This window comes from Peromyscus maniculatus, chromosome 16, assembly GCF_049852395.1.
Source record: "Peromyscus maniculatus bairdii isolate BWxNUB_F1_BW_parent chromosome 16, HU_Pman_BW_mat_3.1, whole genome shotgun sequence".
NCBI classification, from domain to species: domain Eukaryota; kingdom Metazoa; phylum Chordata; class Mammalia; order Rodentia; family Cricetidae; genus Peromyscus; species Peromyscus maniculatus.
The window spans coordinates 27,631,307-27,651,472 of NC_134867.1; the positions used below are offsets into that span (position 1 = coordinate 27,631,307).

The window sequence follows — 20,166 nt, forward strand, 5'->3', positions numbered from 1 at the left end:
GAGCCTGGAGCTGGGGAAACGCCATTGTGCATGGACAGCAAGAAATAAAAGTTTGTGTTTGCCTAGGATGAGCGCATAAGAATGGTTGATAAATTGGATATCTGCACTAAATTACAAGATAAAAATGAAGAGCTCAGCCAAGGACTGGAATTTCATACAAAAGGCATTTGCTGTACTCAGCCAACCAAGAAAACATGACCTTTTCAGATATTCACATTATGAAGATGTCTTTAAGGATCTATTAATGAGAAGGGACTGGTGAATTTGGTACAAAATTTTATAAGTTCCATGAAAAGAGACACGAGTGTTAAGTGCAATGGTAGATATTGTACCACTGATAAGAAAGCTCAGATGTGTAAGTCATTTGTATTTACGGAGCATAGGCTATAAAGAATTCTCTCAATCCAAAGAGACTTTAAAAACCTGACTGCAGGGTCTCCTTGTGGGAATGAACGGTTTCGTCATTAATAAATGTAGGCATTATAAGGAGGAAGCTTCATAGTGGAGCTGTTCTTCATGTTGAAGACTAACTGAAGAATTAACCATCAGATAAAATGCCTGTGACATAGCACTTGATGACAGTACTTCCATGGAAAATATATCCTATATTTAAGTAATCTAATCTGAAAATGTAATTGAAGGTAGCTTTGCATTTTATAGAACAAATTTTTGTGTCTGCTTATGAAATTAACTTAGAGATATTAGATTGACATGGAGCTCTTCAAAATATATACTATAAAATGAGTTAACTATGATTTGTGGTCATATTTCGTTTTGAGTTTAAAGTAAATGAAATTATGTTTTAATGGAAAGGATATATGAAATACTGCAATCCATTTAGACTTAGTAAAAGTGCAGTTTTCTAGAGTAATATAACAAATATTTTTTTCACTTAAAATTCTGTCATTTTAAATTATAGATAATTTTCTTTTAAAAATTATGAGAGAATACAGTAAATGTATTACCTATTAGAGCAAAAACCTGTGGCTCTCATTGTTTGGTATTTTGGTCTTATCTCTCTGGTAAACAATGCCAAGCAGAGTCCAACTACCAAAGACATAGCTGGCAGAAATCATAACATTCATGCCTCTGTATCCATAAACTCCAATAATAGACATTGATGCCTTTATGATATTTATATTACAGTTTTGGCTCAACTAGCATATCCATTATCTGGAACAAATAGTAAGATCTTGATAAGGAATTATTGAATGACTAAAATTCCATGAGAAGGAACGGATTCCTGACTACATAGATTCCATTTCTCAGTGTCCAGATGCCAAAGATCCTACTGTCAGTGGAAGTAAAGAGAAAATGAGGGGAGGAGGAGAGAATGTGTATGGAGAGCACATTAAGATGACAATGAAATATTTTCACTAGTGGAAAACAGTAATGGGCATAAATCCATGCACCTACTCATGGAATATGTACTGAATATCCACATAATTCATTCCCTCCAGGAACTCATAGTCAATAGAGAATTAAAGTAAGTGTCAGGTGTGGAGGTGGATATATACAATTTCAACATATAAAATATCTTTTAACAAAGAGGTAAACAATGAATCTTAAGGTTGAATAGCCCAGAGTGAGAATCTGTCTTTTCTCACTTGCATTATTCCTGCTGTGCTCGAGACACATAAGGGGCATGTGGACAATCAAGATGCAGTAACTCATTATGAGCAATTCCGGGAAAATCCTCTTGACATTCTCTACTTTCTGAGACTGAAAATAGTCAGGTTAGTAGAAAGGGCAGAGTGTGCCTGGAAAAGAAACTTGATAGCACATGCCAGTGAGCCTTAGAAATGGTTCCAAATATCTTGTTTGTCCAAAATTATTTAATATAGTCTGTACTTTATTTTGTCAAGTGTAAAAGCCATCAGTTGTTCTTCCTTCATAGTTGATTAACTCAGTTTCAAAGATAAATCTCCACCGGGCTTTTTTTTTTTTTTTTTTTTTTTTTTTTTTTTTTTTTTTTTGGTTTTTCGAGACAGGGTTTCTCTGTGTAGCTTTGCGCCTTTTCCTGGAACTCACTTGGTAGCCCAGGCTGGCCTCGAACTCATAGAGATCCGCCTGGCTCTGCCTCCCAAGTGCTGGGATTAAAGGCATGCGCCACCACTGCCCGGCTCCACCGGGCTTTTTAAACATCGTTTTTTATGAAGCTGCAGCATTTAGCCTGCATGAGGCTTTAAGATGAGGACATTGATTGCGTTTTCAAATCAGTGAACACGGTAGACCAAGAAAGGAAATAGAAGAAACTGACTCTGGTGATTCACAGCATGTCTGCTTGTGTGTTTAATTCCTCACACTAAGCCAAGGTGGAAAGAAACAATGCCAGACCTTAGGAGAAAATTTGTCCTTAGATTTAAAGTGCCAATGTAAGGCCTCTTACCTGAAAAGTTTTTGTAATCCACCAAGTCAAACATAACGATAGCAACCGCTGACCATGTGATGATCAGAGCGATGACCAGAAGCCAGGCTGCGGGAGAGCTGAAGGTCGTCACGATGTCTTCCGTGACAGTCCTCTTCAGCACCTTTCCAGGGGACTTGGGCACAGATCCATTTTTGTTGTCTATCACAGCTGTTGTTGTAGATGTACTTCCTAGTCACACAGCCAGAAAATAAAATATAATTCATAAATGAGCTTCAAATATAAGAGACGAGATAACACAGGCTATGTGAGTCTAGTAAACCCCTGCTATTATTTTCTATAGCAGAACATACTTGCAAAGTGCAAGACAATAACCCATAGCCCATCAGGACGTTACCCCAATCTCAGGATTTTATCCTGAAATACGGGGGTTTAAGTGATAAGTAATCTCCAGTACAATTTCCCATTCTCATTATTAGAAGCTGGGTTTGGGGGCTAAGATGCCTTTTACTACTATGGCCTCTGATTTTGGGTGCTCTTGAAGTTCAGAAAGCAAGAAAAAAATCCTCGTATGGAGAGAATAAAAATTAATGATAAAGTAGTTCAAATGAATGAAATTTTTCTTGATACCCTGTTTTAATTGCCTAAATTTCCCTCACTGACATCATTATATTTTGGTAGGTACAAAGAACTAAGAGTAATGTTGGAGATATTAGAATATCAGTTAACTTGACTTCAAGAATCTATAACTCATGTCACAATTTCCAAAATATATGAGATAGAAAAGTTATAAACAAATAAGTTAAATGTATCATTTTAAGTCTCACCATTCAAAATCAACTTTTGTTAAAATCTTCTATTTTTTTCCCAATTTTCTCCAGATAGGGTTAAATGTGTAAATATGCTTTATTTGTTTGTAACAAATATGATTATGCTTTTATTTGCTTTTAGCTAAGTGATATAGAATAAGTGGTAAAAATATTCAGTATAAGAAATCCTTTAAACTAGAAAATAAAGTATGGGCTCTTGAAACAGATCTGTACACAGTAATGCTTATGGTACAATTTTAATTTACAAAATATCCTTTAAGTATTTCAATTGAAAATACTGTATGCAAAGTAAACACTCTAGTTAATAACGTCTGAATACTTTTTTTGTCCATAAAGTGGCACTTTCTCTTTCCAGAAATAAAAGTCATATAATTCTTTGACTACCCAGGGGATAGTGCATATCAATGTATTGCTCGAATAGAATACAATTACACAAGGAATGTTTTAGGATAAAATGATAAATACGGTCTTAGATATTCAAAAGGTTAAAATGTTAATCAGAGGCACCATTGGTGAGATGATTTAAATAAGATTTTAAAAAATAGCTTTTGATAGATATTAGCAATAATATTGCCAGACTTCCTTTTAAAAAAGAAAAACTAGAGAGATGCATGCTTCGAGTTCATGAACTCAATTTTGTGGAAATGATAGCAAGGTGGGCTACTACTTTTAAAAACAGATTTCATAACCTGTATTTGAAGTGGTACTCAAAGAAGAAAAAAATTAGAAAGAATTCACATCATATCCTCTCATTGATTTTTGTGCCAAATCCCCATCACTCCTAATGGTAGTTCTGAAATGGATGAATGATTGGAGTACTTTGAAATGAGATTTAAGACCCAAGTGCGGCCACAAGTGAATCAAACCTTCAGAATAATGATTTTCAGGACAGTAAATGAATTATGAGTGTTTAGAAGTAGCCTACCTGAAAGTTGATATGTTGCTAATCTCCAGTATTTTAACCTCTGGAAAGCTTTCTATGACTCCTAAAGAATTGTTTCTGCACTTGAGATCCACTTGAGCAAGTCAATACGTGCGGCTGCAGATAGTGCTGAGCCAACCCGCAGGGTGTCTTACCACTGAATGTGTGAGTTTCAAGAGATGGGACTCACATTTCCAGAATATTCATCACATGTTTAAAAAATAGAGAATTTTAAATGAAACGTGAATTTTCTTTTTTCTATCAAGGGAAATGGAGAAAATACAAATTCAAGAAGCAATACGAGTTCACAGTTAAAATATTAATTTCATGGGATTTTTTTTAATAATTAGTAGAAGTTCTGAACTTCAATGCACTTTATAATCCTGACAATAAAACTATGGTAGATTTTTCAAACAGATGAACATGATAAAGTGAACACTAATTTAGTGATTTCATTATCCTTTTTAATGTTTTCACGTTCACACTGTCAAATTTTCCATATAAAAAGTAAGCAAGACTCAAGTGCTATGGAAATGCATGCCAAGTGTCCAGCTAGAAAACAAGAAACAACTGGAAAGTAATCAGAAGGTTATCTTGCTGGAAGCATGTTTCTCGCCTTTGTCACAAATCACACTAAACTGTACCTTTCATTTTCTATTCAAATTTGCTACAGAAGCTACACAAAGCCAACAGGCAGAAAACAGAGAAGGCATAAAAGTGCCTTCCCTGACAGCTGGTCAAGATAAATTCAAAGGACAGAGTGTGTATTCTGAGATTATTTAATGTTTGAGAAGCACATAAAGACGACAGGAGCAAGCTATTGATGTTCTTGGAAAAATGAGAGGTAAATGTTATTGAGTAGTTTGACATGGGCTTCACTTCTGGAAACTTGGCACTTCAGCACTGGAGCAGAGAAGTGCGGCTACTGTTTGTGCTTCCTCCTGAATTCTAGTTGTTTTGATTAGTTTGATTGCCATATAGAATCATCTTCAAAAGAAGTAGGGATCCGACTGCACAGCCCATGTGACTCTACGCTGTAAAGCAGAATATGGAACAGCTTGTACCAGGGTTCCAAAGATGGCTTCACCATCAATCTGCACATTGAAGACTGAATCAGAAGCCTCTTGGCAGAAGTCACATAACCTCACTATGCCTTATTGATCACTTGAAGAGACTGCCAACTGCACTTGCCCCTTTTTGTTCCTGTGAAGGACCAGCAATATAAGGCTTGCCAAGAGTCTCCAGGGAGACAGGCCTAGGTTACGCATTGATATCAGCAGAGCACTGCATTTTCATGACATAAAAGGATGAAGAATTTTGCATTTCAGCATGGGATGTGGTTTGTGAAATACAATGTGTTTCTTCAATATCTGGAAAGCAATGGAGAGAGATAGTAATATATACTATCAGTGGCATTATGTGTATTCCTAAAATACACTGAATACATATTCTTAATCTCATATTAGAATGAGCTTGGTCCATTGGACTATAAAACTTATGAAAATAAGAATTTTCTAGAAAATCTCTTGAAAAGATCCTTGTACAGGTATAGTTGAAAAGGTTATAACTGTCTTCTAATGCGACTAGTATTTGTACAATGTATATGTATCATATGGAGAGTTGGGTTAAAATAATTATGGTTTCCTCTAAGTATGTAAAAACTAAAAGATATTAACAGGAAATATAATTTATAGAAATATAATTTATGGAAACAGTCAATAATGACCTATGTTAAAATAGTCAATACATCTCATCAATATATGTGATATTTCTGACCCAAAATAAATCATATATTTTTAGAAGAACACAGAGTCTAGATATGTGAGACACATATGAAATCATTAACCCTTTTTAAAGGAAGAGAATTACTTTTGTAACAAACTAAAACCTGATTCTCCTCCAAATTAAGTTAAAGTCTCATATTTACATTAATATCATTTTTCATGTTATTTGGTAGGGGATGATGAAATTATAGAAGACATTTTGGTAACTTTATCTAGTGAGATAGGAATACATAAGTAGCTATATTTAATCTTATTTTATACATTATATTTTGATCATACTCTTTGCCTTCCCTCAGCTACTCTCAGATTCTCAATAACTCTCTAACTACCCAACTTCATGTTATTTTTCTCTCTTTCTTTATCTCTCTAAAAAATAACAAAACAAATAAAACCAAAAATAGTATGATCTCAAACTCCTCAATACCCATCTATTTCTTCCACTCTTCTATTGGGTGATTTTTTTTCTCTAATGCTGGGAGCAGAAGGAAGGCCAGTTCTTCATCACCAACCATAAGAACAACCCTTTAAACTAGGTTTGGCCATTTAGATCACAGTTCATGATTGTGAGAGGTGGCAGAAATCCTCCATGCCTCATTTTTCGGTAAAACAGTGAAAGACATTATTTTTCTACTATAAAGTTGTGAGTAGAGCCTATAGTGGCTCTGAAGTCCACCATAGAGAATCAGCTACAAGATGTAGAAAGACTCAGTATCAACCACAGTGTGGACCAATGGAGCAAATGGTTCTTAGATGCAGACGTGTGCCTGGTCCTTTCTAGATACAGGGGTGTATACTGATAACTTCGGTTTTATTTTGGTGTTTCTGCTGCCAGCCATCACAAGTTTTGACTGAAGTACTTGCTTCTGTAGGGGAAATAAGATTCTTCTTCATCTGGTTGTACCATGCATGATAACTGATCAATCAGAACATTCTGAATCCCTGAACTTTTATAAAAATGACACTTAGGTTTGAAAGGAAGTATTAGATTTCAGTTTTGTTTTTCAAGTGGCTGAACGGCCATGGTCTTAAAGTGAAAAGAATTTCTTTGGAGAGTTGCAAAGTCAATTTTTGTAATTGAAGTGCTCCTAGAAACACCTAGAAACAGCTCACTGGGGATCTGATCAAGGGAGATGGAGAGTTACCCTTGCTACTCTGGTCTGAAAGGATGGGCCCCCCAAAATATTCACTGAAAGCCCTGATCCTAAGGCAGGGGGCTTTAGGATACAAGATGCAAACAAGTTATAAGGAGAAGATGTCCCTTAGAAAAGAGCTTGGATGGCGCACGCCTTTAATCCCAGCACTCGGGAGGCAGAGCCAGGCGGATCTCTGTGAGTTCGAGGCCAGCCTGGGCTACCAAGTGAGTTCCAGGAAAGGCACAAAGCTACACAGATAAACCCTGTCTCGAAAAACCAAAAAAAAAAAAGAAAAGAGCTTGGAGAGCCGGGCGGTGGTGGCGCACGCCTTTAATCCCAGCACTCGGGAGGCAGAGGCAGGCGAATCTCTGTGAGTTCGAGGCCAGCCTGGGCTACCAAGTGAGTTCCAGGAAAGGCGCAAAGCTACACAGAGAAACCCTGTCTCAAAAAACCAAAAAAAAAAAAAAAAAGAAAAGAGCTTGGAATGGAATGGTAGTTTACCCTACAGAAGCAGGAAGATGCTTCTACCTGTGAAGAGTATGGGGTGCTGTTTGTAACCAATTTTTTAGAATATTCATTAATGTATTTAGTCAGTATGTTCTTTCTGGAATATAGTAGATATTTCCTTGTATATTAGCAGTTGAAGTCCAGTTTTCCCTACCTCTTGAGATTCTTGTTTTCATTTTAGCAATTGTTTACTATTGGAAGTTTAGTTTTTCTAAAGTTAACTTAAAAACAATGATGAGTATATAATTCAGTGTTTTGGAGCAAAAACTCAGTGTCTTATACTTCTGTGATCTTTAAAAATGAATGTTATTCTTATTTTGAGTGTTACAGATCTTGTAGAGAAATACAATGAGAAAAGCAAAGCTATAACCTACTAGGAACATGATAATTATAGTTACTACTAGATGCAATACTTTTTATACAGTAAACCACAATCCATACTTATTAGATAAAAACAATACCATAACTGTTAATCAGGGAATATTTTAAAGTGCCATATTAACCTCAAAATTTCTACATCTAGGAGAATATGCTGTCCATAATATCTTCTTAAGTGAAGTAACAAATGAGACTTTTTTTGATATGAGAAAATGTTGAAAGGAAATATATGTTGTTGATAGAAGTAAAAAGAAAATGTCTATTCAGGTTTATCTCATAGGAGCTGGAAATTGTAAGTGGTCTGGTTATTATAGACAACTAGTTGGGGACTGTAAACATATGTAGATCAGTGATAAATTGCTCACCAACGAAGTACAAAGTCCTTGTATTTGACCTTGAGCACTTATAAAATAGTAAAAAAAAAAAAAAAAACAACTAATGAGATTTTAAAAGTAGTATATGCAAAGTCATTGACTAAGAAGCATACATTATTATTAAGCAGAAGCACTCTTTTCCAGGGAGTCAGTGAGAACTGATAACTGGGACATCATTAAGGTTGTACAATCTTCTAAGCAGTTACAAGTAGAAGAGGTTTCTAAAACCAGACGGGGCAGAGTACATGCATAAAAAAAATAAATGCATTGATGATCAATTTACAAAAATGTGAGGGCTCAGTGTCTTAGTTGACTCCACGTGAAATAATAAGAACCATAGACTTAAACATACACTACATTTTTCTCTACACTACATTTTTTCTGGAGTTTGGTGTTCTGATGCCATGATACGATTATTGTAAGGAATCCATTCCTGGCTGGCAGCTATCTGACTTCCCAAGGCGTCTTCAAATGACAGACAAGGAAAACAAAACACCTCTAAGTATCTGTTGCTATAAAAACAATAATTGTACTATTAAATAGCCCACCCTAATTACTTCTTCTAAACCTAATTACCTCCCAACCACCTGTTTCCCTTGACCTAGTAACATCAGTTGGAGATTAGGACTTGAGCTGTGATTAAACAGGCGAAAGATGCACTTCTGTACATAGGATGAATCATCTGCTTTGGTTTTCTTTTTAAAATGTTGTTAAAACTACTAAAATATTTTAAGCCTAACTAGGATAACTATTTGAATAGAACTGCATCTTTCATGTTAAAAATAACAGTAATCATGACTGGCGCCCCTTTCTATATGCCCTGAAGCCCAAAATCAAACTGTTACTGGGCACTATACATAATGACAGGCTAGGGATTTGGAAATTAACCAATATGACCCATGAGAAGTCCAATACACGCAAATCGGGTTCGTTTTTTGGCAATTGATCTGTAAATACAGAAGTCTCAGATGAGAAGATGAGTATTTTGGTATATATCAGATGTCTGGGTGTCTACAGAAAGTCTTCCAAATTCCACGGATTTCATTTCACAGAGTCAGTAGCAGAGTTGCCGTTGTTGTTGCTGTTCTTGGCAAACTCATTTGAATAGTATGAATGCATAATCATTTCCTTTGATGAATTAATTTTCTAGTACTTTCTTTTGACACCTTTTCTTTCTCAGTCAAATTTGCACAAATTAGTTTGCTTCACAGAGCCCCAGCAGTCATCCAGCTAAATGTCCATTGTTGTTGAATTGCAAACCCATAGAAATGAAACAAAACAAAAAATCCTTGAGTAATGACATTTTATTTCATTTAGAAATAAATCCAAGCCAAAAGTTTCAAACTTTTTAGCTTTTTGTATTTCGTTTTACTCTCATGTGTGTGTTTTTTTGTTTGTTTGTTTATTTTTCCTAAAGACATTTTCATAGAAACACACTCTTCCTTAAGAATGACGTATACCTTGCTGCCTTTAGGCCTTTGGAGTCACATAACATTGAGAATTCGTAACAGGTGTTCTTTACATCCAGGGTGAGGATGTTGCCCCTCCAAACATGTGAAACATTCACACTCTTTCCTTATTAATGAATTCTTCACCAGTAAAGTCTTCCTAAAACTTCTGTTCCAAACTGTATTTGCAGGAAATGTTGATATGATGACTTCTCCCAACTGCCATAAACAACTTTCAGAAACTGAAGGAAATGCAAGAAGTACTTGAAAGCCTATGCTTTTTGTAGGCGACATAAATAGCAAGTTTTCTTTATATGTTCAAATGTAAAGAAATACATAGCATGCTTCCTATTTATAAGAAAATTTTCATGTTTTCAGAAAAGCATGGCAATTTAAGGTTGTATTTATTCATATTATATGTAAGTGAAAAAAGGAGAGTGTATAACTCTTAAGCAATGACATGACAAATTTAATTCTCTCAGGAGGTTTTGTAAAACAATTATAGTAAACCTTTTTCATGCATCTTTAATTATAATATAAAATTTACTAACAGTACCGTAAATGATGCTTTCTACAGTTAATCTACAACTAATTCTATTTCTCTATTGGGATTGAAAATAGAACCAGAGAATTTCTAACTGACAAAGTACAATTTAATTCTTTTGAGCATCATTGTAATAGCATACTATTCACTTGTTTAGTTAAACTGGAACCCAAATCTTCATTGCATTATTTCAAAAGTATATCTAAAAGTCTAGCCCCAGTCTAGAGATTTTTCTCGATTCAATGAAGAATGTGTAATATGAATTGAAGAGATTTACTGTGAATGTGTGTGTGTTATAATTATTTCATCTATAGGAAAAGAAAACAGCTTCCTGTGCCTTTCAAGGAACTGTGAATCAGCTTAAAACTCCTTTATGTATCTCTGAAAGACAAGGAAGATGTTCATGCCCATATTTCAATGAAGCAAACAACTGGGTAGGAATAGACACTACACAATGTCAGCTATCTCTAGGAACTCTCATAGTTGGAAGCAGGTTGCTAATACTGCACATATCTGGGAGAGGGTGCTTAGTTTACTCAAGTCTGGTGTGGCAGGAAACTGAAACATGGCTTAATCATTTTTTTGTTGTTGTTGTTTTGTTTTTCAAGACAGGATTTTTCTGTGTAGCTTTGTGCCTTTCCTGTAACTCACTCTGTAGCCCAGGCTCGCCTCGAACTCCACCTGTGACTCCCTCCCGAGTGCTGGGATTAAAGGTGTGTGCCACCACTGCCTGGCTGTCTTAATCAATTTTTTAAAGTCCTCTCATTATTTGACCTTAAAGTGTTGCATGTTGCTCAGTCTCCAACATTGCTATCTTCTGTTTATTCCAATAGCCCTAAAATTGCTCATAAATTCTATGGGAGGAAAATATGTAACTCTGTCCCAACTAAAAATAGACTTTTCCTGGAGCAATTATAGCTGTTGACATAGAACAATTTTTAATAAAAAGCAATGATAAAAGTCTAATGAGAAATGATTAAATTTTTTCATATGGCTGCCACATTCTTTGTAGAATTTCAGCTTTGTCTAGACAGATTAGCAGTTATTTTATTGAGTATTCTGGGAATTATATATTTGCACCTCAATGGAGTAAAACTAAAAGAAAAGGCAGGTACATGTCTTTTATAAACATTAGCAGTGTCTTCTGTCAGGTAGACTAGGGATAGAAATTCTCTTATTGCTAGAGACTAGGAGAAAGAAATGTTCCCCAGATTCAATCCATGGTCAGATCATGGCACTGAGACAGATTACATGGAACATTGACAACTTATATCATTTCAACAGCTTTGAGTAGGTTTTGTTGAAGGGGGGAAAATGGCAAACTCATACTTCTGACATTTAAATTAATCAAAGCAGTTATTTCTATGAAGTGTGCCCTTTTTTAAGCTTTGTATTATTAAGCTTATTCAAGCATTAAACTGTATTAGTATCACCAAGCTGTAGCTGAATCCATGAAAACAAGCTTTAGTAATCTGGTTGCCTTCCAGCATGTGTTTGAAGAAAGTATCAAGCAGTCATACCCTGGACAATACAGGTTTAGGCTTATGCTCTGGAAGGTATTTGGCAACCAAAGTCTTTTGCTAATTTGGATATATATATATATATATATATATATATATATATATATATATATATGATAGACTACAGATATAGATAGATAGATAGATAGATAGATAGATAGATAGATAGATAGATAGACAGATAGATTAGACATCTGGAATGTGAAGCATTAGAATTATTTCTCTTTTGATTTCAAAACAAAATATAAATTTGTTTTTAAAACATTAAATAATCAGATTTGGATATGAAATATATTACTTTAGTTTTAAAGGAGCCTCTTTAAAGTTAGAGTGAATTTTTCTCCACATCTCACTGTTGATTGACTATGTCTTCTTTAAAATAACCTACAGATCATAGACGGAACCAGATCATGAAAAGTATGTTTTGCCCAGGTATTTTTCATAAGGATATCTTAATAGCTAATATTTTAGCCTCCAAATTGGTCACAGTTTTATCACTTTAGGTTCATATACCATTCTTGCTACAGGGAAATAAAATCATACCAGCCAGATCTCTAGAAATGTATTTGATGCCCTGTGTATTTACTCATCATTTCAGAAGACACAGTGACTCCACAAGATCATGAGGGATGTGCAAAACAATAAAGGAAGCACTCTAGCTGGACATGGTGGCACACGTCTTTAATCCCAGCATTTGTAAGGCTGAGGCAGGTGGAGCTCTGTGAGTTAGAGGCCAGCCGGGTCAACAAAGTGAATTCCAGAACAGCAAGGACTGTTACATAGAGAAACCCTGTCTTGGAAAACCAAAAAAGAATAGAAGCACCCTATAAAGATAGTCCATCAAAACTTAAATCATTGGTAGTGGCTGATCAGTCATTTGGCAGACGTGAAAAGCTGTATCAATCTGCCAAGACTGCTGTGACAAAACAGCACAAACTGAGTGAGTTCACACAACAGGACTTTGCTGTTCATATACAAAAGCCAGGGGTTGAAAACTCAATTACCAATGGAGTTCCCCAAGACAGCTTTGTGGCTAGAATCCCTTCTCAGGACATTAACCATATTGGATTTATTCATACTTATCTCATTGTAACTTGATTGCCTCAACAAAGACCCTATCTTGAAGGAAGTTCCCATACCAGAGTACATCATTTAACCCAATGAAGCTATAGCTGTAATATCTGGGGATGGGTCCTTTGAAAATTCACTCAATGAATTAGCCTCAATATTTATAATACAGAAATCCTTTAATGCTGAAAATTTACACCATGAAATTAACAAAAATATTTTAATAATTTTAGTATTATTTAGATAGCTTGTAATTAGTATTAAAAGATCAAGTTTACTCAATTAAGAAATAAATCTTGAAGAATTTCAATTTGCAAAATAATCAAATTATATTTACTTCTATGAGGGTCTGGTAGAACTGGCAAGATGGTTCATTTGGTTAAAAGTGCTTGCTGCCATATCTGATGGAGAGAGCCAACTGCAAGTGGTCCTCTGACTTCTACACACACACACACACACACACACACACACACACGCACGCACGCATGCACTCATGAACGCACATATAAGAATATGCCATGGCTCAGTAACAAATATCAGAGTTGGAGTCGTAAATGGGGAGCTCTGGTTAGAGTTATTGGCAGACGCCAAGGACATACTTAATCTCTCTGGAATTTGGTTAGCTTCTGTAAATCAGGAACATGGCCACAAAATGACCACGAGAAGCTTTTAGCAAATAATATTCTTCAATGAAAGCAGGGATGCTCAGAACATTCTACATAATAAAAAATTCATTCTCTGCTAAGGTTTCATGTACAATAAACATTCAGTCATGTAATCAATAGATTATACAACTAATTCCTTGACCTTTGAGGCTCTGTACTCTAGCAAAACAGAACTCAAGCAATATATAAACCAAAGAACCATATAAAAAATATGGACCTATTGTTAGGCAATCCTGTCACTCATTATTCATTTTTCCCAATCATATAATCAGACAACTCAAAATCGCTAAGCCCTGAAATCTTCCATTCCTCTATGAGTAGTTTATAGTCTGAGACCAAAAGAAATTCACTAATAATTCATCTCTCCTTTTCTCCCAGTTCGGGACTCAGTTTTATTGAAAAACAGCCGTAACCACTCTAGTATGAATTATCTTTGGCACATGTCTATGCTTGCAGGCTAAAGCAATAGAGCTAAAAACACCAGATACTTGGACCATGTGATTCCCCAAGCTCAAAATATGGACTACTTGGCACTTGACTGCAGCAGTTTGCCAATCCCTGCTCTTGAATCGGGAAGAGGAAGTGACACAGTAGACACTCTAAAAATTATATAAATGACTGTCCAATTGAGAAAGAGTAATTTAAGCTAGCGTTTTATGACTATTAATCAGACACAGGGCAGGCATATGGTACAGTGAAATGAAAGTGTTCAGATGGGACAAAGCTAAATTTAAGTCACACCTTTCCTTCTTAGTAACAGCTGCACCTCGATGCTCACCGATAAAAGCAAAGTAATAAAACTACCCCATAGGGTGACCATAATTAATCAGCTATTCAGGGGCATGACAGGTGCAATAGGTTTTAACTCTCTCCCTGTCTATTACAGACCCCCAATACCCTTTGATTTATTAATTGATAATACTAATAAAAAATTCATCCATATAAACATGGCTGTTTAAAATGTCTCTCTGAGGGGAAAATTACTTCTGCTCTATCCATTCATCACTCTGCTCTGTTCATAGAATTCAAAAATGCTGAGATAGGGCCACTTCTTCATCCTGATGATAATTGGGGTTATATAACTGTGAATGTAAGCCCTGGGGGCCTCAAGGCTCATTTCTTTAAACAGACTTCACATTAGAAAGTATACAACCAATGCTCATCTCATTCACAGCTATCATTAAAATAAGGCTAGTAGATACAAACTATTTAGAAGTGAATTTCTCCAACTACATTTGGAATGTCTAATGGGGAAGACAAACATTTTCATTCATATAGAACTCATAGTGGGTTTTAATGCATTCACAACCAATTACAAAAAACCACGCACTGCCATTCTGTTAATTCCTTCCACAACTGAGTAATATTCTTCATTATAAATCGGCATTACATCCCAAAGAGGGTTTTTTTTGAAAGGTGCTTATTCTGAGCACAAACATTTTTCCCTATTTTAATTAAAGAATGTTGTGAAGATTGGTTATGGTCTCAGTATGCCTATCAACATCTTTTTAATTTTATGCAGTTGAGTTGTTATACAAATAAAACTGTAGATGTCCTCATGCCTTCACATATTTTGAATATTATCTACATAAAGAATAATAGGCAGAAGGAAGCCCTTGGTAATTCAAATCTCAGCTCTTTCAAGAACCCTTAGATACAGCCTTGGGGAGGAATTCAGTGTCTGCGCCACATGCTTCCAGGAAATGGTTCCTCACTGATCTCAGCTGTACCATAGTCTGTTGTAATTGCTTGAGAAAGTAGGAGCTATCTTCTGGGAATTGTACCTAGTTTGTCTAAATTACTGTAAACTCTCTGCCTGTATACACACACACACACACACACACACACACACACACACACACTTTGGACGGAAGCCCAATGAATACCAAGTAAATATTATTGATGTGTGCCAAGTCCTGTGAGGCACCCCATCATGAATATTTGGTGATGCTTTTTGTGTAATAGATACTATCAAAATGTGCACTTCCTTAGAGGTGAGCCCGACAATGTCCTCTGTGTCATTAGTTCCATGTTGTCATTCCAAGACGTCACCACATAGAACCAATGATCACAGCAACTGAAGGTGTTAGCCTGCAAAGAAAGACAGTCTCTGAATAGTAAGATCTCCAAAAGGAGTAAGAAGTCAGAGATGTGGAAACCCTTTTCTGGAAAGGGTACTTGGGTTGGGTTTGTGGAGGGGAGAAACTTAGCTTTAGCTAATGACAATTGGAATGAATCAGTGGCAGTGATAAGGAGGGCAGGAAGTATCTTGGGTACTAAAAAAGATAGTGTATACCTTGAAAAGACACATGGGTTGATGGTTGTCCTCAATTATTCAGTTTCTTAGGCTTTCTCTTGGTAGAGGCACGTGTTGGAGGAAACTTCTGAATTTTGTGTTAAGGCATCTTAGCAACTCTAGTTATAGAATAGGGCTAAGGAAGTGCAGTATTCAATATGTAGACGTCACAGGATTGTTTATGTAGTGTTGGGAGATGATTATGAGCACAAGGATGACTCTGCCATCCAGTTTTGTGCACTATATTTAAGCTCTGGAAAGTAAGATTCTATCTTAGTTCAGCACAACTATTGTCATAGAAAGTATTTATGGTTCTTCCCACAATTTTGAAAAGACTCTAATAATCCATTATTTATGTTGCATTGAAATGAGTAAATGAGTAATTGAAGTTAATTGGGAAGTTTCAAATACAGATTTTTTTTTTAATTTTTAATGTGCTGCATTCACCTAACCTCTCCCCTTATTTTTCTCACACTCTTTCTGAGACATACCTAACAGTTTTCTTGCATTAACAGACATGCCTGCCTAAGACAATATTTTTGAGAGGTAACATAACCAAATTTAAAATCATTTATAGTAAAATGTGACTATTAACTTTTAACAAAAATGAGATGCTAAATGTTTCATATTTTTTAAACTATTCTGTGGAGAAACAATTTCTTAAATTTTAGGCAATAAAATGTCTACCTCTGGAAATTCTCAGCAATATGGGCCCATGATGAACCAATATTTTGTGAACAACGAAATAGTTGGCCTTGAAAAAAGTGAAAGGAACTCTAGAGGTGAGGAATAATCACAGATATCTACTGAATACTAGCCACATGTTGGCCATAGCCAGAGCTCTGTTCCTGATTCCACAAAGGCTTCCATACTCATGAGAACAAGTTATATTTGAGTCTGTTTTTAAGATGGTTCTAAGTCAAGAGTTTTGAGTTGAACTTTCCCTTTAATTTCTCTAGCTCTGTTGACACCATGAGTGGTCATTTATCAAAGCACTGCCAAACAAAGGAGAATGAATGTAACACCTGCAACAAAGAAAGTCTGATGTGAATAGGAATCACGTTGCTTTCAATGAACTTCTCTTTCCCTGCAGCTTTGGTGAGTCAGTCTTTGGAAGGCTCATCTTTCAAAATGAATCTCATTTCCATGTGACTCTGAAATGACAGCTACAGCCGAGGACAAAAGCTCACACTGGTATCAAAAGCAAAACAACTTCATCTTTGCACTACTCACCCTAACAATGACTCCATGCTATTGGATAGCTGAAGGATAGTGCCTACATTTAATATAATCATTCAATGCAGACTTACAAAGTTATGCAACAATTCTAAATCAAATTTTGATTTTTGGATGGGCTATTTAATTTGAAATCACTTCTAATTTAAATTTCAGATATTTAAGACTCTGATACTTATTATTCTAAGATTAATGTATAGTAAATGGATAGATCAAGAAGCTATTGAAACCCAATCACAACTATAATACTATTCTCTTGAACTCACTCCATATGGTAGTCTCTAATGTAGTCAGCACAAAAGAAGTTAGGAAGACATTATGGAAAAGAAGGGCTTTATAATTCTGTTCAATGTTGTTTCTATGAATTGTAAACCAGAACTAACATCACAGTCACACAATTGAAAGTAGAAAAGAACAACCCTATTTATTATCTCCAAGGCCATTAGGGAAAATGTAAATTCTAGACCTTGTCTTTCCGGGATAACTCATTATGTGTCTTATATTTTATTAAACTTTCAGACCATAAGTAATGAGATGGGTTATATTCCTTCATTCCCAATGTTACCCCTCCTGTGTACCTGTTTGCTTACTATTTTGATGACCATAATAACTTACAGCTGTCTTACAAAGACATTTGATTATTTTACCACATAGATTAATATAGTGTGAATTCAGCTCATTAATTTATTCATTTTTGGTTCACTGTATACTTTTACATTCATGCATTTTTTCATTTGTAAATATATTATAAATCCACATTGATCATTGACTATGTTCCATGTCATAAGAATGGAAAAATCCTTGATCTCCCTCATTCTATTTTTAAATAGAATCCTCGAGGATCCTTAAATCTTCTTGAGTGACACTCTTCATCTTTAACAGATATTAAATCTTTTGCAAAAATTGTTAACTAGAAATGTCCTTGAATGTTTGTCTTGAAACATTTTATGAAAGTTGTATTATACAGAAGTCAATATCTTGGAAAAATATATCCTAATCAACCTTTTTCAAAAGTTTTAAGCCTTCTATCTTATTTTTGAAGGCTACTATCACTGAGTAAATCTTTCAACTTTCAATTCTAGTGGCATGGACAGGAGATGGCTTCCTTATCTAAGGGAAAAGTGCACTATTACAAATTAAACACTTGAAGTCTGTGGTCCTTCAGTGTGAAAAAATTGACCTTTTCCTAATTTTCTATGAATAAAAATCTCCTAAAAATGGAACTTCTGAGTGTGTGAACAGTTGGGTCTCTGATTCTTGTGCCACCTCTTGGGCTTTTTCCCTTCTGTTGGTTTGCCTTGTTCAATTTCAATATGACGGTTTTTGTTTCATCTTGTCATATTTTATTTTGTCCTGTTTTGTTGTAATCCCTTAGAAGCCTGTTCTTTTCTAATGAGAGAAAGAGGAAGTGGCTCTGTACAAGAGAGGGTGGGTGGGAAGGAACTGGAAGGACTAGAGGGAGGGGAAACTCTAATCGGGATATATTGTATGAGAAAAGAATCTCTTTTCAATAAAAGAAGAAAATAGTCATAAAAAAGGATATGAAAGCAGAAAAAAAACATTTCCTAAACATATCTATGCTACCAGAAAAGTAAAAGAAAACAAAACTGACATTTAATGAAATTAGGAAGCACACAATGAAATATACTTTTGTTATAAGGAATTTACAAAGATTTTGATTGAGCTGGGGAGTTGACGGAGTGGGTCAAGTGTTTTGTGTCAAACCTGATGATCTGAGTTCTGATTCTTCACATTCCATGTAAAAGCAACACACAGTAGTGCAAACTTCTGTGACCCCATGTTGTCCTAACAGGGAACATGAGTTTGAAATTGGAGACGTGAAAAGCTCCTAGGTCAGATAACTTGATAAAGCAGCAGTAAATAATGGTTTCAAATCAAAGCAACAGGTGAGGGCAAACTCCTGAGGTTGTCCTCTGGCCTCCACCCACTTGCTGTAGTATGCACATCACACACACACACACATACACACACACACACACACACACACACACACAGAGGCATGAATGCTCACACACATATACATACACAAATGCACATATTCATACACAAATACACATATTCACACACAATACACACAAACAAGCATGAATGCACACACAGGCAAATACATACATACACATACACACATGCACATATGTGTGCACACACCTACACACAGACACACATATACACACACATGCACACATGATGCATACATTCACATCAACACACACATACACACACATGTACTCACACATAAACAAATATACACAGACATGCACAAGCAAACACACAAACACACACATATACACAAATTATTCAGTGTCTTAAACATAAGCTTTATTGCTTTCAACATAACCAAGCATTAGATATAATTTTATTGGATTCTGAAGAAACATTTTTACTGAAAATGCAGTAATCCATCCATGAACATACATCAACTTATTATAATTTCCAGCATGCCTCTGACCAAGTATCGTCCTTACTGAATGCAATGAGGCTTTTCATGATCTCTGTTTTCCTACCTAGTTTGCTTACAGTATTTGTTACCTCATACTTAACGTTTGTGTAAGTAAATGTGCATCTGTTAAAAGATTCTATGCTTTCAGTTCTAGGAAATTCTTTTTTACTGGACAGTGTATATAGAATCTAAATGCCTGCTTTTCCAGTCAACATTTTTATACTTTTACTTTAACGAATTTACAAATAAGACGTTACACAGCTGAATTAAATGAACACTCAAGCCTAAGCCCAGCCTGAGCCCAATTATGGCAGTGAACGTCCACACAGTAAGAACAGCAGTTTTGAAGCCATGGACATTTTCTTCGGGCTTTACACTCTCACAATTAATTACACTGTTATGAACTTACTGATTATCATTACAAAATAAGAAAAACTGCAACACGATTGAAACGAGAAAAACAATTTCCTCATGCCTTCTTTAACAATTCATGTGTCCCTTTATCTACAACCCATTCTTTCTTGTCACCTAATATTACTCTTTGTCAGTCTCCTTTCCAAATGTCATCCTGCAGCTAGCTTACAGCTATTTACATGTGTAAATATACATAAATATATATAAATTTGCTTTCA

The 20,166-nt window shown here is 35.5% G+C and overlaps 1 protein-coding gene across 21 annotated transcripts in view; it reads right to left on the minus strand.

Annotated features, from left to right (window-relative positions):
* The window catches only part of Trdn (triadin), a 373,213-nt gene that overhangs the window by 320,080 nt on the left and 32,967 nt on the right, over positions 1-20,166 (minus strand). For all 21 annotated transcript variants that reach the window (XM_076552516.1, XM_076552525.1, XM_076552513.1 and 18 more), the window contains exon 2: positions 2,390-2,599. In XM_076552516.1, coding sequence (XP_076408631.1) covers positions 2,390-2,599 — 210 coding nt within the window. The remainder of the gene's footprint in view (positions 1-2,389; positions 2,600-20,166) is intronic.